This window comes from Trichosurus vulpecula, chromosome 9, assembly GCF_011100635.1.
Source record: "Trichosurus vulpecula isolate mTriVul1 chromosome 9, mTriVul1.pri, whole genome shotgun sequence".
In the NCBI taxonomy this organism is placed as follows: Eukaryota; Metazoa; Chordata; class Mammalia; order Diprotodontia; family Phalangeridae; genus Trichosurus; species Trichosurus vulpecula.
This window is the reverse complement of record NC_050581.1, coordinates 85839032-85856013: the sequence shown is the minus strand read 5'-3', so window position 1 is coordinate 85856013 and position 16982 is coordinate 85839032. Positions and strand designations below refer to the sequence as shown.

General features: G+C 38.8%; 1 protein-coding gene across 4 annotated transcripts in view; it reads right to left on the bottom strand.

Annotated features, from left to right (window-relative positions):
* Positions 1 to 4707: 4707 nt before the first annotated feature.
* The window catches only part of RIC1 (RIC1 homolog, RAB6A GEF complex partner 1), a 155042-nt gene continuing 142767 nt past the window's right edge, over positions 4708 to 16982 (bottom strand). For all 4 annotated transcript variants that reach the window (XM_036737720.1, XM_036737722.1, XM_036737721.1 and 1 more), the window contains 8 exons: positions 15845 to 16573; positions 12020 to 12178; positions 11764 to 11900; positions 9595 to 9881; positions 8180 to 8380; positions 7271 to 7448; positions 6929 to 7117; positions 4708 to 5210 (listed from right to left, as the gene is read on the bottom strand). In XM_036737720.1, coding sequence (XP_036593615.1) covers positions 4925 to 5210; positions 6929 to 7117; positions 7271 to 7448; positions 8180 to 8380; positions 9595 to 9881; positions 11764 to 11900; positions 12020 to 12178; positions 15845 to 16573 — 2166 coding nt within the window. In that variant the 3' untranslated portion in view covers positions 4708 to 4924. The remainder of the gene's footprint in view (positions 5211 to 6928; positions 7118 to 7270; positions 7449 to 8179; positions 8381 to 9594; positions 9882 to 11763; positions 11901 to 12019; positions 12179 to 15844; positions 16574 to 16982) is intronic.

The following is a 16982-nucleotide window of genomic DNA, read 5'->3' as shown; positions in this document are numbered from 1 at the left end:
GGACCTGTATTAATTATGTATCTTTACCTTTAGGAACAACAACAAAGCGCGCACACACACGCGCACACACACACACACACACACACACACACTCGCTCTCACTCTCTCACTCACTGTTTGGCTTTGTCTATATTTTGGGAGCCATGATTTGTTAAACCCTTCTCTTTGGAAAAGCTGATATCCTCAGGAGTCATTTTGATTATTTATTTCCTTGTGCTTTACTGAGGACAAATTAGGGTGCCATCTATAACAATTTTTCCTCGAAGTCTGACTTCTAAAAAAGAAATCACATAAATGAGTTTTAACTCAAAATAATACCTAGTTTTTTGTTTCCACACAGAATGCAAAATATTTATGTTCAGTGGGTGCTCTCAAGAAGATTATTTATGGCCAATTTCATGCTTTTAGCCTTTAAGACTTTGAAACCACATTAAAAAAAATGTGAAAACTATGTTTTGTTGATCCTACATGTTTGTAACATGTAACTGACTATGAGTTGGCTACCAACCTAAAAAGACTGATTGGTTTTTAAAATAATCACATGTCTGCAACCAAAATGATTTTGAGCTCGGTAGAGCTAGGACCTCTCGGGGAAAAAAATAGAACGTATTTGTGCTCAAGTGGAAATTTCTGAACACCTTCCATAAAAATTGTGTAGGTTAGACAATGGTTGGCTATTTGATCATATTCTCTAAGAGTAAGGATGAGGGTAAGATTTAAAAAGAGTGGGTGATATAATTCTAGGAAATACATGAGATTAAGTATTAAGTGCCTACAGTTTACATAACATGGTGCTTGCTATTACAACGTAGCATTATTACTTTAATATTTGCAGAGCGCTTTACCTATCTCATTTGATCCTCGTAACAACCCTGTGAGATAGGTGCTGCTATTACTTTCCCCATTTTACAGATAGGGAACCTGAACTGAGTGAAGTTATGTGTTGCCTAAGGATTCACACAGCTAAAGAGATCTAAGATAGGATTTGAATCCAGGTCTTCCTGACTCCAAGTGCAGTGCTTTATCCACTCTGTAGCTAAGCTGTCCTCATGCAAAAATGAAAAGTGACAGTGGTAACCTTGGAGAAGCTTAGTCTGATGGAGTAAATTAATGCAAATAAGTACCACAATAGATTTGGTATGTTATAAGCTGGAGTATGTTATGACTATAAATTTCAGAAGTGTCCTAGAAAAATCTGAAGCTAGAGAGTATTCATTTTTATTTACATTCTATAATGATAGGCTATAGAACAGACCTTAGAGACCACCCTGTTGAATCCATTCATTTTGTGAGTGAGACAACCCCAGGGGTCAAGGTCATGCAGGTAGGTAGGGGGTGGCAGAGTTTACCCAGGTCCTTTAACTCCTAAATTCAGTGTCTCCACTATAGAGAAGGTTTCACTGAAGAGGTAGCAGTGCTTAGAGTTCTGTTTGGCATGTAGTTGGCACCTGACATCTTGATTGGTCCAACCTTGAGGAATTTCTGTAGGGAAAGGTAAGGACAAAGTTTCTCCTATTGGGTATGACCCATGAGTGCATTGAATTATAAAATATTTCAAGTAAATTCTTAGGAAGAATTTGAGTTGGTGGAAGGGAACTCAGGAATAATCTTATCTGGGTCTCTCTTTAAGTTAGAAATTTTTCCTTATTTTGCTTTTGCTTTTCTAACTTTCATCTACAGGCCTTAAGTTTTTCTGCCTTCAGTCAAAATAAATATTATTTTACATGACATCTCTCAAGTATTTGAAGACTAACCACTATCATTCTTAAATTTTTCTTATTTGGCTCAATGTCCCCAGTTCCAGTTTCAATAGATTTAGAACTGGAAGGGGCTTTAGACCAACCTTTTTTATTTTCTAAGATTTAATTATGGGTAAGAGACTTAGCTGGAGATGCTGTAACACTACATTTGTTGAAAAGGCTTATGATCCTCTCTCCCAGAAGGCCTTAAAACTAGAAACATGAGTTTCATTTCTCTAGTAGCCAGTCTCTCCTGGCAGTGTTGTTGGTAGAAAACTGGTGAGAAGGCCAGAGGCATAGGATGGTATTAAGGGCCTCAGTATGTATGAGCATTTTGATAGCATACACTTTGTTTTTCTATTCTTTCAGCTGCCACAGTTGTATGGTTAAAAATAGGCATGATTTTATTGAGTATTGTTAGCAAATGCTATTCCTGCTCCAGAAAAAGATCTTTAAATTTGGTCATTTTTCAGGTTTGGGGAGCCTGTTACATTGATTAATACTCTAGCTAAGGGGCGCATTTGCAGTAGTAGTAGTACTACATGCATCATGTATGTCGTTCATCGTCATGGTGGTTCTACTTTTTGATTCTTTGCCTCAAAAAAGTCTTTCCATTCTTTATAAGTACTTACATAAGTATGTTTTTCATTTAGCTGCATTCCTGAATTTAAGCTTAGAGTATAAACTATTAGAATGCTGTTGCTTTTTAGTCTTGTTTGCTCAGGTCTAAATACCAGACAGTGATGGTTTCTTTCATGTACTCTTTTAGAAAGAAACCAAGATTTAAGCAACTTGCCAAAGGTTACACAGCTGCTCATAGGGAGGATTCGAATCTAGATTTTCCAACAGGCAGTGCTACTTCACTTGCAGCACAGGACATCAAGAATACATTTCCTTATTAGCTACTTCTAGAAACACATGTGCTATCAACTGTCAGATAAGGTCAGGTTCCTAGAATGGTTTTATTTTTGCTGTTATGTACACCAATTAGAAAATACATACTAAAGAATTGTAATAAAGATTGAATTTATCCCAAATATTTTCTTGCCTTTATATATTGTTGCTTAGCAGTCATCCTAGGAGTAGACAAATTATAACATGTATATTTATATTTAAGATGTGGCTTAAACAGTGGATCTGTTTTCTGTACAATAAGTCAGTCGAAAGGATAATTTGAATTTTTTTATTAAAGTATATATAACAAATTTATTACTGGAGAGAGAAAATAAACCTGTAAACTTTGCAGAATCTTTTCTTCAAGGCCTCCTAATTGTAATTCATCAGAAATAAATTTGCATCTTTTACTATGTAGAGATGTGGGGCTTAAGTTATTATTGCACATTCCAAAAGAACATATGAGCTGAAAAGTTCTACAAACTGTTAAGCTCATCTTTTCCCAGGGCATTAGGAAAGATCATTTCATGGAATAAGGATTGTAATTGCTTTCGGGGATGTGTTGTGATGCCCAGCTCTTCCTTCCAGTAAGGTGCCCTTTGTAACAGAACTGAAGAATTTTCTCAAAATGTTTTAAATACTTTATCACTCACATGCAAGGTTCTGCCTGCTTATGTGGGTAGAGCAAAATATGAAAGGTGTTTAAAACTCAAAACTAGCACCACGGGACCCAAGTATCAATAATCACTTAAATTCCACCCAGCCAGGAATTTTATTATTTGATATTATTGCACTTGTGATATCAAAAGTAAAGCAACAGCAAATTACCACACTCTAAAATAATTTCAAATATATTTGATGACTTCAGCTAAAAGTATCCTAAATGGTCTTAAGCTTTCCCCTTAAGAGAAAACTACAAGAAAACCCAACCTTGCTGCTTTGCATTTGCTCTAAAAGCAAGCAAAAACAGGACAGTTGTATTTTTCTGAGAGTAAGATGTATGCTTACAACCACACTACAAGAAGAGTGTCTTACTGGGTGGAAGGAATTTGGTCCACATCAATCAGATACATTGTCATTACAAAAATAAATGTTTTGTTTTTTTTTATAAAATAATGTTGCATTCCTTTGTTCAAATTGCACAGTACAAACAAGCTACCTAAATTAATACTGTTGTAAGATATTTAGTATTACATACATTGTGGTAGATATAGTAGGCTGGGATGAAAGTACCATAAAGCAACTTAAAAATTATGTAGACATGTTTCCATAGCATTACGTGAAAAGAAAAATTGTTTCCTTATCCAGAAATACATTATAAAATGCTTCTAAAGTGACAGTGAAGCAAGCATTGTTTACATTACTGATGCTTAGTAGCTATGATACAGGATTAGCAAGTGTATATACAAAAAGAAAATCCATTTACAAAAGCAATAAATAAGAACCTCCACGCGTTTGCATAAAGCCTTTCTTCATTGTCTGTCTTCATGATCAAGGTATCAGGCTCTGTCTCTTATTGCCATGTCCACTGGAGAGAGACTTTGATCCAAAGCAGAGTGTCCTTTCTGCATGTCATGAGTACAGAGTCATTAAAACCTTACAAAATATGATACAAAGCCTCAAGCAGAGAAGCAGCTCCTTTGAGAATATTTACAGATAAGACTATTCACAGAGAGAAAGATACACTTTTTAGTACAAAATATTTTTGTTGTTTCCAACAGCATAATTCATGAGTACCCTTTAGACCCCAGCTTGTCAGCCTAGAACTAGGTAAAACAGGTGTCAGTCTTTTAAGAAGGAACTTGTTATAGTTCCAGTTCTTGGGTTGAATATACTAGTTTCAAGCCATTTGTAGTGTCTCCATGAGCTCTGGCACATAATTCACTTGAGTATGGTCCTGCACAAAGCGCATTAGGTAGCCAAGTTCACAGACAGCGGATGTAACAGATGACAGTGGTTTTGGAAACAACCACTTGCTACAACAATAGAGAGAACAAGTCTAGGCTGATGGAGAACCATCCTATGGTTTATTAATAGTTCTAAACCCTTAAAAATAAAACCAGATATTCTCATGTACATCTGTACAATAATCTTTATTACTTTGCAGCTTAAAAAACATTTTTATGAAAGAACATTTATTTGAAATCACATTGTTCATGGATTCAAACAAATTTCTTTTGAGTTAAAAAGTAGTTCGAACAGATTTCTCCCCTTTAAATCATCTGACTTGTTCACAGTGGACTCAGTTGCACTCTGTTAATACTGCCCATGGTGACAGAAGACCACTCCTGTTAGGAGACTGTACAGTCGTAGGTCCCATCCTGAAAAGGTTCTTCTTCCTGGGATCCAGCCATGGGGCCTTCAGTCCAGCTTGCAGCACTGCTGTTGCCAGCCTCACCTGGAGGGCTGATGCTGTGGCAAGCAGAGCTTCTGCTCTCCTCAGCTCTGGGGCTGGCAGCCTGCTCAGGAACCTTGTTTGCTGGCTGAAAGGCTTCCGGCTGGATCTGCTCTTCTGCAATGTCACTTAGTCTCTGGAGTTGTGGCTTAATGACATTTAAAAATGGCTTGTATCCAGGGCTAAAGGGAGCAAAGGGAACTCAATGAGCAAACCAACAAGTATATACATATAATATAGTGCCATGCTCTGAGGCTCCTAAATACAACTTCTAATCTTGTTTCCTTTAGAGGAGGGTTTGTTGTTTTATTTTGTTTTCTGGACCATAGTACTAAAATTCAGAACATGGAACACACACATACTATACACACACACCCCCTTTCTCTCTCTCTCTCTTCAACTTTCCCACACTAGACTGCAAAGCTCCCTCAGAGAAAGGCCTGTTGTCCATCACTATATTTCTAGGATATGACCTGAACATGCAGACTTAGAAAATGCTGAATTGTTGAATAAGTAGTGGTTCTAGTTGATAAGTAGTCAAAGGATATGAACAGGCAGTTTACAGAAGAAGAAATCAAAACTAGCAGTAGTTAATACCCTAAATCACTACTGATTAGAAAATGAAATTAGAACAACTCTGAGGTACTACCTCATACCTATCAGAATGGCTAACATTACAGAAAAGGAAAATGACAAGTGTTGGTTGTTGTGGAAAAATAAGTACAAATAAAGCATTGTTGGTGAAGTTGTGAACCATTCTAACCACTCTGGAGAACAATCTGGAACTATGCCTAAAGGGTGATAAAACTGCATACTTTTTGACCCTACAATACCATTACCAGGTCTATATCACAAAAAGAACAAAGAAAAGGGAAAAGGACTTCTTTGTACAGATAGTACAAAAAGGGAAAAGGACTTTGTATAGCTCTTTTTGTGATGCAAAGAATTAAAAATTGAGGAGATGCTCATCAAGTGGTGAATGGCTGAACAAGTTGTGGAAATGATTGTGATTTGATACTATTGTGCTATAAGAAATGACAAGGGAGGGGTTTTCAGAAAAACCTGGAAAGACGTACATGAACTGATGCAAAGTGAAGTGAGCAGAACCAGGAGAATATCGTACACGGTAACGATATTGTGAGGATGGTCAGCTGTGAAAGACTTATTTTCAGCAGCACAATGATCCAAAGGACTCATTATGAAAAGTGATATTCACTTCCAGAGACAGTACTGGATGAACTCTGAGTGCAGATTGAAGTATACTTTTTAAACTTTATATTTTTCTCCTCTTTTTTTTTTTGGGGGGGGGGGGAGGCAACATGGCTAATATGGAAATATGTTTTGCATGACTTCACATATGCATAATCCATATCAAACTGTTTGCCTTCTCAAGGAAGGGGAAGAGGCAGAAGGGAAGGAGAGGATTTAGAACTCAAAAATTTAAAAAAATGTTAAAAATTTTTTTGACATAACTGGTAAATATTTAATAAAATAAAAATACATTTTTAAAAATTAATGGTTCTTATCTCTTTCTTATGGCCCCAATTCCGTACACCTTGACTGCTAGTATTAACGTTAACCAAAATTTTGAATACGCTATTGTTATGAAATTTGCATTGGAGTACTTTTTCCCCATTTTAAAATGGAAGGTCTTAGTTTTAGTCCCTTTCCATGGAATCTTTTGAGGTTCTCCACTGAATCAGTCTCAGTTTTATATAACATTTTCCCGGAAGACAGCAGTCTGTAAATTTCTCTAGTATGATGATTTCTCATGTAAGATTAACTAAGATATTAACTAAGAAGAACCAGAAAATGAAATTGTTTTTAGCTTTTGCAATAAAAATATAGAACTGTGCAAGAGATTTCATAATCTGAAAGCTCCATGGAAGTTGTCACTTACCAATCTGTAGAAGCCCATCTGTCTATAGCATGTAGCCCTGTTTTTATGTTCTGTAACATCTCTCCATCTACCTCTGAAGACTGTGTCAGACCAAACACCTGATTAATTATAGAAGGTTCTCGAAGAATAAGGCCTATAACAATGCACCAGTCCAGACATCCTGCCTCCATGAAGATATGCAGCAAATACCTGCACAAAATTAAAATAATCCGTGTGTTAAAGCAGGGAAGGCCTGCAAACAGTAAAAAACAAATGAAGCAGGGGAAGAGCTATTCATGTCATCTGTTGTCACCAGTATGATAAAAATCTTTCTCTGCTCTCAAATAGGCCAATGAGACTCACCGGAGCTGGACCTGGGATTTATGTGGCCCTTTACTGGCCAACTCCATAGAGATGTGTTCGAGCTCTGATTGTGTTAAGCTTAGAGTAGAGAAATTTTCATCCACCATCATCCAGTCACCATCCACCATAGAGCTGGTTTCAGTTAGGTCTGTGGCTGAACCAATACTGCATTCATCCCCTAATCAGGAATTGACAATAGTTATCAATTGGCCCCACAAAGATGATAACTCAAGGATTTTGAGTCTGACATTAAATCACTTAATGGAAAATTAACACTTTCAAACACTAATAGATTAAGAGCCAGGGTGAAAAAAAAAGGAATAATTCATTTTTCTATAGGACTTTTAACTTACTCTCTACACAATAACATTGTAAAAGTTGGCAGTGCAAGTATAATTATATGCCTTTTACAACTAGTTAAGCTCTTTTAAATATATTTCTTGTAAATATATATCTCTGTATAAATTATTTTGAAATTACTTTAGGCTAGAATTCACTCACCTTACATAAGGAACAAATAACACTGACAAAACCAACAATGTGAAGAATCTGGTCTATATTAATACTTAGTTCCTACTTATGGTACAACTATGATTTCTAGTTTTCTCTTTGAAGTTCTCCATGCTCATTTTTAGAGCTCTAGAATAGCATTTTCTGTTGGAAACACTAGAAAGAAGAGTCTGGATCAATGCATTTGTCTGATAAAGACTGCTCATTTGGAAATGCAACCTAAACATGTTTTAACAAGCTCATAGGTAAGACATTCCTATCAAAAATTCAAACTATAAACCTATTTTCACTGATTCCTCAAAATCTTTTTTATCCTCTGCCAATTAAGGCAAAAAGGGTTACATGCTCTAACTGCTTTTTCCCAAAGAAAGATTTGATATAAAATGGCATGGTATGTACCTTTATTTAATAAAGGTGACAGGAAGGCATCTTGTGTCTGTGGTCCATGGGATGAGGCTGTATCTATCTCCTGGTGGGTGGAACCAATGCTGCCAATGCCAAGCCAACTCTGACTTCTTGGGGCCCTAGGCATTCCAGCATCCATTTCAAGGTTTAAAAAAGGGTCGGCTGACTGAGACTTTAGTAACTGTTCTCCCCCACCTGGGTAGAAACAAACAAAAAAAGTAGAACTCGCACTGCTTTCTTCCAGGACAAATGCTTAGATTGTGTTACACAGTAACTCTATTACTCTTTCAATTTCATCCCAGGACCTCATAATGCCTCACACACGAGAGTTTTGTTGAACTGAAAACCTTCAAAACACTGAAAGTCCATAGCAAACTTTTATGTGAATATATGTAAGATCAGTACAAAAGGTGTATACTGACCCCACCATGACCTATCTTCCCCCATTGTGAACCCAGTGCCTCACAACTGAAACAGTTATATTAAGGCAACACTAGGGAATATTAACTGACTGTGGCCAAAATATCAGAACACAAAATGTCACCAATTAAAATAAGCAGAAGACTACAGACAGTTCCCACTGGATGCAAATTCAACTCCCTGGCAGAGCAGCAGAGGGGGCGGGGCCACACAGAGCCCCTTAGAGGGGAGGAAGGTCTGCAGAGTGGTCCACTACTGTGAAGAAAGAACTGGCCATAGTCATTTTACCTAAGGAACAACTTTCTCCTGGTCTTATACTGCAGTCTCTGGAATAAATGATGACAATGATTTTTGAGATAATACAATGTGGAGATCATAAAGAGCTTTCCTTAATGACATTTAGCAGGGATATTATAGATTACATTCTCACAAAGGGGAATTAGGAAGAGAGGCTTTATGAAAAATAGCTGAAATTAAAAAAAAAAACTTTAGTCCTTTGTTTCTTCATCAGTCAACACAAATTTATTAAATTACAAAGCTGACTGCCCCAACCACTGCTCCCATAGAATTATTCTTCTGAATAAGAAGTCTTAAATAGTTTAATGTAATCCCTACTCAAAATTCACCCAATATTTTAACCCTTTTGTGAACTTTTCCATATATCATATACAGCTGTGTATGTCTTACTCCTCTAGACTACAAACTTTGCTCCTCAAGGGCAATTGCTAATAGCCAGCACAGGACACTGCTTCTCGGAGGTGCTGACCTGTTGCCAAGTACATTCACCCATCTCTATGCTTAATTGATGCGGTACGGAGCAGACTGTGTGAAGTGTGCAGGAAACTAGTGGTCAGTCGTGGCTCCCTAGCTGATGTGTATACAACAGGCCCAAAAGTACCCTCACTCTTATAAGAGTCTGGCCAGTGAATGAATTTCCCCAAACACCCACCAGCAGCCCATTTCTATCATGAGAGATCACAGACTGTTACCTATTCGGTATTTCCCGTTCTTGAATGGTGAACTGATGGAAGAAATGGGGATGACTGGGAATGGCCACAGGAAATCCTTGTGAAGTCTCTTTAGAGCAATTACGAAATCTTCCACTCGAGCAGCTCTGGTGCGCTCCTTACACAACCAGCCAATCAATTCAAAGCCCAACTGGGCAGCAAAGCAGCCGAGGTCTTTCAGCCGAACTTCTTCTAAGAGGCGCCGAGCATGTCTCCAGAGCATCATGTCGATGTACATATTTTCAGCAGAGTCACTGTCTTTGCTCCACCTGAGAATGGGTATACAAGAAAAGTGTGGCAAGATTCTACAGAATATTCGTACCAGAGATACGTCCAGGGAAATGAGCAATGGACAGAGCATTAAGACAGCTGAAGTCTAAAGATAACTCACAAGGGTCAATGATTTCCTGGATGCATCAGCATTAGAACTACTCAAACAGATAATGAATCTCTCCTGTCTATTGAGAGGCTGGATCTTTCCATCTCACTCAGGTTGCAAGTGTGCTGCTCTTGGATCTCATCCCACCGACTGCCATGGGGGTTGTGACTTCTACTTTCCATCCTGCGCCCAAGCTCTCTCCCCCTCTGGCAGCCTGACAGCTCTCTACCTCAGGGGGAAAAATGGGGCCCTCAGGCCTTCACTATGACTCAACATTCTGAGCCCGAGAGATCTGTCAGCCTGTGTTTCCCTGGCAGCTGGGGTTACTAGCACGTACCACACATATGGTCCAAGGTATTAATTTTTTAATTAATTTCTTAATTGATTTCACACACTGTTCATAAATACAAAATATTAAGGTTGAATGACACTGGCCATTGATGTTATCTGGCGTTTGAAGGAAGCCAAATCAAAGTTCATAGACCCCTTAGACGTGACAAAGAAGAAGAAGAAAACAGACACGACTGTACTGGGGCGGGGGCAAAGTAAGGCAACCACAGCCAGAGATTTAACGTTAGGAGCTATAAAACTAGTATGTCACTTAATAGTTTTTTTTAAAAGTTCATACTATTTGCCAAGCACTATATACATACAGTTACTTGAGAGCTGCAAGGGGCCAAATAAACCTGCCCTGCCCAGGATCCCACAGTTTAGAGGCAAACCTGGAATTCAAACTCAGGTCTTTTGGCCTGAGTCCAGCTCTCTTTTTACCACACCTTTCTTACTATTTAGAAAAAAACAAAAATCCAAAAATCTGTTTCTAAGTGTAAAGGTATTTAGTGAGATGCTACAGTAAATACTGAAAAAGTAAATGGGAGGAGGAAGCAGGAATTGAAAGTGTTTTGACAAGATTAGAGAAAAAAATATGATCGAGAGATTTCATGGAGCAGAAGACAGAAGGTGGAATTCAGAGAGGGAGAGCAGCACTTCTGGAATGCTGTCTGGCTTCCTGCTTCTCTACTCTATGGCCGGCTTTTGGAGCAGGAAGGGGGAGGTGGCAGTTTTCTTTTCTTCCTGATGGCTCCACCCAAGGGCAGTCAAGGTAAAAGGTATAAAGAAGCTTTGGGGGTAAAAATGTCCAACTACTAGCCAAGAAAAAGTATGGAGATTATTGTAACTATCCATTTTATCTGTGTCCATACTGTTCCCCCACCAAAGAAAAATAACCACCTCCACTAGCACTCCGTTGTCTTTCTTCTCTCAGTTTCCTCCCCTGTTATTCTCATCCTTCAGCAAACAACACTAAATGGCAAAGCTATTAGGTGAGGAGGAAAATGGGGAAAGAGAAAAGAATTCTAACTGTGAGTCAAAACATTTCCTCAGCTGATACTCAGTTATGTAAATCCTTAGAACTACCTACCTACCATACGTGAGAGTAACTGCACAGGATTACTGGGTAATACAAACGTTAGAATATTCTGAGGAGTCACACTGGATGGAGCATTGGGCCTGGAATTAGGAAGACCTGAGTTTAAATCTAGTCTTAGATACTTACTAGCTGTGGGACCTTGGGCAAGTCACTTAACTTCTTTCTGCCTCAGTTTCCTTGACTATAAAATGGGGATCATAACAGCAGCTCCCTCACAAGCTTCTTGTGAGGATTAAATATTTGTTAAGTGCTTAGCATAGAGCAGGCACTTCATCAATGCTTTGTTTCCTTCTTTTCCTTTCTGCTTCTTCATTTCTGTTGACTTTCCTCTTCTTTACCTTACCTTTTCCCAGAAGGACCAGAAGGCATGCTGAGGGTTTTCTGCAAGTTCAGCTTGCTAGCAGGTAAGGTTTCAGCTGACTGTGACAAACTGATGCTTCGGTTCCTGAAGAACTCAAATCCACCACCTGAACTGGGTTCCTAATGGGAAATGCCCATAGGACAAAGAAAAGGGAGTTTTAAGTTGCAATTCCACTGGACAAAAGACAAAAGACAAGTGCTGAAGGGTGATCTGAAATGGTACCATTTTCATTCCAAACCTGAGTAGTAGGTGTTGGTGGAGGTGTCTCGGATTCTCCAGAGCCAATGGCTTTAAGAAATCGAATCATGTGTCGACAGAGGTCCCACTTTCCTTGTTCTAACGCAGTATTGAAGAGAAGAGTGGCATGCTGCCTGCTCACCGCTGGGACTTCCATATTCTAGAAACAATGATGGCCAAAAAGTAAAGAAAAAACAGGGTCACTCAGATATCACTACCCTTTGAAAAGTGGATTCCTATTACCAGTAATAGTGGTGACAAAAAGGGGAATGGAAACCCACTGTGGGTCTAAGGAGGTTATAGCAAATTATAAACGATGACACACACCAGAAGTGATTATCAGAGAATCTAAGATCAGAAAAGGAGGCAGGTTGAGCATGTAGTAAGAGCATGAGCTAAGGATAAAGAAGAGCCTAAATGCTAAATTGGTTCCAAGAAAATATTAAAAGACCCAGAGGAAACCTTCCAGGGTGCCAGGTAGATCCACTGTAGATTTATGCAAGTACAAGGGCCTCAGGAAGTCACGGATGGCTTGCCATATGTATCACTGGAGGAGTGTCTGATGTGACTAGCCCATTTCTTCCATGGCTTTCTAGAATAAGCAGTTCTAGAGAGCTGGTTTATTAGTGGAGTTAAAATTAAGGTATACAAATAATAAAAGTTTCTGATTCCCATGGGAAGGTGAGGGAATTACTGTACTAGCATAGGGCAATCCAGTGAACTTCTAGAGTTTCTATGAAATAACTGGTACTTGGAAGTAGAGTGAATCCATCTATTTGTTTACATGCATACAGTTCTAATTACTGTACATATACCTAATAAGCTTACTGCCTGATTTTGCCCACATCCTTCCTGCAGGGTGCCAAGAGGAAAAATTTAATTTCAATCATTTCAGACTCTTCCATATCATTTCACCTATCCAATCTGTTGCCAAATCTTGTTTCTACCTTTACATTTCTAGTATACATCTGTTCTCCACTCACATAACCATCATCCTAATTACCTCTCAATTGGCCTACTGCAATCGCCTTCTAAATGATCTCCCTCTTCACTCCAATCCACTCTCCACTCACGTGCCAAAGTAATTTTTCTAAAGCACAGGTTTGACTGTCATCCATTTACTCAAATTATATTGGGTCCCTACTGCCTCCAGGTTCAAATAAAAAGTCCTCTGGCACTTAAAACCCTTCCTAAACCTTCCTACCTTTCCTGTCTTTTTCCACATTACTCCTTTGGATGCAATGGCCTTGCTCTGCTCCTTGCACATGATGCTTCATCTGTCCCTGTGTTTCCATGCCTGGCCATCTCCTAGGACTGGAATGAGATCCTTTCTCACCTCCATGTCTTAGCTTCCTTAGCTCCCTTCGAAACTTGGCTCAAATCCCACCTTCTGCTGGAGGCATTTCTTGGTCTCCCCAGCTGCTTCCTTCTTTCTGAGATGACCTCCCATTTACACTATACATCTTGTGTATACACAGTTATTTTTTCCTCCATCAGAATGTGAGCTCCTTGAAGGCAGAGACTGTTTTTGTCTTTCACTGTATCCCTAGCATTTAGCACAATGCCTGGCATGTGGTAACTGCTTAACAAATACTCATTAATGTTTCAAAGTCTACTAAAGAAAGAGCCAATGGCCCAGTTTCTGAAAGGTGGCTGAAGAAGTTGGAATAAATCACAAACTCATTATTAAGTGGCTAACTTAGGATAACTAGCTAGGAGAGATCATAAAGATCTTCTATTCCACCAGTTTTAAAAGTTTGGTCTGGAGGAGATCCCAAGAAGTCCCTGAGACTAAAAGAGCAGTGAAGTCAAAACTATTTTCAGAAAATACTAAGACTTTTAATTTCTAATACAGCAAATACTGACAGATATAACTCCACATAAAAGTTCTTTAGGAGGGTCCTGGGACCAAAAAGTCTGTGAACTGCTATTCTACATCAACCCTTTCATTTTATACATAATAAAACTGAGGCCCAGAGCAGTTAAATGACTAAGCAAGTAATGGAGTCAGATCTGTACTCAGTTTCTCTGATTCCAATTCAGTGTTCCTTTCACTATAGTATATATATATATACATACATACACACACACATATAAAAATCTAATTTTTATTTAAACTAAGGTAATTAATTCTCTTTCTGTTTTTAGGCTACCCTTCTCTGGCTATACCAGCAGTTAGAAAGGTTAGCATTCTCTTTGGGATCCTGCTTCTGGCACTTTGTGTCTTGCAGTATAGTCCAATGATGTGAAATTTTATCACTAACCATATCTTCAAGAGCACATTTTTTCCCCTTACAGTAGATGACATCTGGAGAATAGGTTTCAAAACTGAACTTGTAAATGGAATCTTTTGTCAAACAGAATTAAACATTTTCAGTAATACAAAAAGCCCTATCATTTTTTAGGGGAGAAGGGAATGAAATGATGGGGAGGATTATGCTAATAAGGGTATATAAGACCTGGTGATGAAGTGGAAAGATCATGGGCCTTGTAGCTGGAAGACCTGAGGCTTCTCACTCACTGGGCCTCTGAGGGAAGCCGACTTGTCTTTTCAAAACACTTCAGTTTCTTTTATCTCTAAAATAAGGATCATAATACCTTATTACCTCACTATGTATAAAGTTCTTTGTTATGTAAAATAACTAGTATTAATTCACACACACACACACACACACACTAGGCCTGTACCCCCTATAGCATGGGTATAGGGAAGCTCCTGGTGAAGAGTTTAGAGTTCTCCAAGTGCAGATTAGAACCTCTTTGGCAGCTCATAGTCTAAAAGAGTCTATGGGGAGCTGAGAGGTGAAATCCCATGCCCTAGCTCACACAACCATTATGTGGCAAAGGAAGGCTAGAACCCTCCCCTCCCTAACTCCAAAGCCAGCTTTGTATGTACTCCACCATGATTCTTTTCATTAAAGAACAAGTCTGGTGCCAGCATGCCTGTAATTCCAGTTTTAATCAAGTATATTATTCAAGTTGCTACAGTTAAAAAGCTTGTAGTTGGATACTAGGATTGAGCTAGTGGTTTTCATGGAGGTGAGCTACCAGTTTCCCCAGGCTCTTCCCCTTCCACTTTGATGTTAGTTTCCCACAGACTCCAAGATTTTACTTTGGAAAAATTAAAGTTCATCTTTATTTTAAATTAAAATTGTTTGGGTCACTGAAATACTCCAGCTAGTAATAATGGAATAGGACCCTGGTTTTATTTTGTTGATTTTCAGAACTAGAGCCACAATTAAGAGGGATGTCTGGCACATTCATATTATGCTGTTGTAAACCAACACAAGCATTTACCAGGAATGTTTTCACTGTTATTATATTTAACTAAAATCACAGGTTTGCACTTTTATGGTTTATCTCCCAGGTCTACCACAGGGCTTTGTTTATTACAGGTAGCCAAGTATGTATTGTGTACCTCTAATCAGTTCAGAAGATAAAACTATCTTACAATTAGAGAATCTTGAGTTGTAAAAGACTTTAAAGGTCGCCTATTCTAACCTCTCTTCTAACAGAGAATTTTATTTTGAAATAATGATGAATCTCACAATTGGGGGAAGCTCAGCTATATCCACTGTTTTGCAAAATGGTATTCACTGCACCCATTAATTTACTGCACTAATGCTATATAAAGAGTTAAAAAACTCAATGAGTTGCTTTACAACACTTGAATACACTGTTCATATCTTCAAATGACAGTGGGGTTCTTTTCAGGAAAGGCACAATTGTAAATGTAACAGACAAGACTATAATGACTGTATTAAACACAGAGTGCCCAAACTTTGTGCTTGCTGATTCTTGCAATGACTTCAGAAACTACTGTTACCTGTAAGATAATCAGGTATGAGGCAGCTGTGTCCAAATCCTGTGCCATCAAACATTCCTCAAACAAATCCTTAGGGTTCCCAACGGCTGCAAAAAGATAATTCCACAGGGCATACTCAGTCTTCCTGGCACAATGAACAACTGTCTGCAGGAAGAGGGGGAATTCTGTGATGAACTTTGCGACAGTGGGAAGCAAAGGGTCGGGAATAGGCTCCCGTGAGGTAGCTTCTTCTTCCAACACTTCATGGAGCATCAGTTCCAGCACGTGAGGGAAGTAAGGTAATGCGGCACAAGACTGGGCCAAAAGCAAGGCTTGTTCACCAAGGTTTCTGACCAAAAGCTGGCGCAGAATGTGATGGAGGTAGATCTGGGAGGTCCTCTCCACAACACAGAAAGGAAAAAGTACCTCCAACTGTTCCTTAGCATTGCCACGGGTATACAAACAGTCATAGAGCAAAGTGTCATTGACAGCACCAAGGACCAATGCATCTTCAAACAAGACAGCCAGGGGGTAAATGTTGATGTGGAAAGGCAGCATGATTCGTCGGGACAGGAAGGAATGTGGTTTTCGATGATCTCGAGGAAAAAGAGGAAGCCATACTTTCATTCCTGCCCCACCACAGCTCAGCCAGAGTGCCTCCAGGAGATGGCGTTTTTGTTTATTGGCTCGACAGGTTGTCCAGACATTTTCAACAGATTGGGCTAGTACAACAGGAGGACAGAATGGCAGCTGGAGAATGAGAGATGTAATATATCAGCTTTTAGTAAAATATAAATTGAGAGAACTGTATCTTTCACTTTTTGCCATTAATAAACAACTAGTGTTAGCTTGTTCAAAGTGCAGCATGGCAAGTTGCTATGAAATGTAAGGTGGATTCACTAAAGAATATAGAAGATCCTGTCACAGTTCAAGTCTCAAAAAAGTCTCTTGCTTCTGTGTCAAATGTTCTGATAAACTGGCAAGTTAATTCCACTATTTGAAAATACATATCATGTAGGAAGGATATTTGGAAAACTACTTTAAAGACACTTAGAAGGCTTTCCCAACTGACAGCTGCTGTATCTGCTGACCATCAGTTTTCTCTCCCCAGCCACTTAGTCTTTTTTCCACTTGAAAATGGATAATTTTTAGTCAGAAA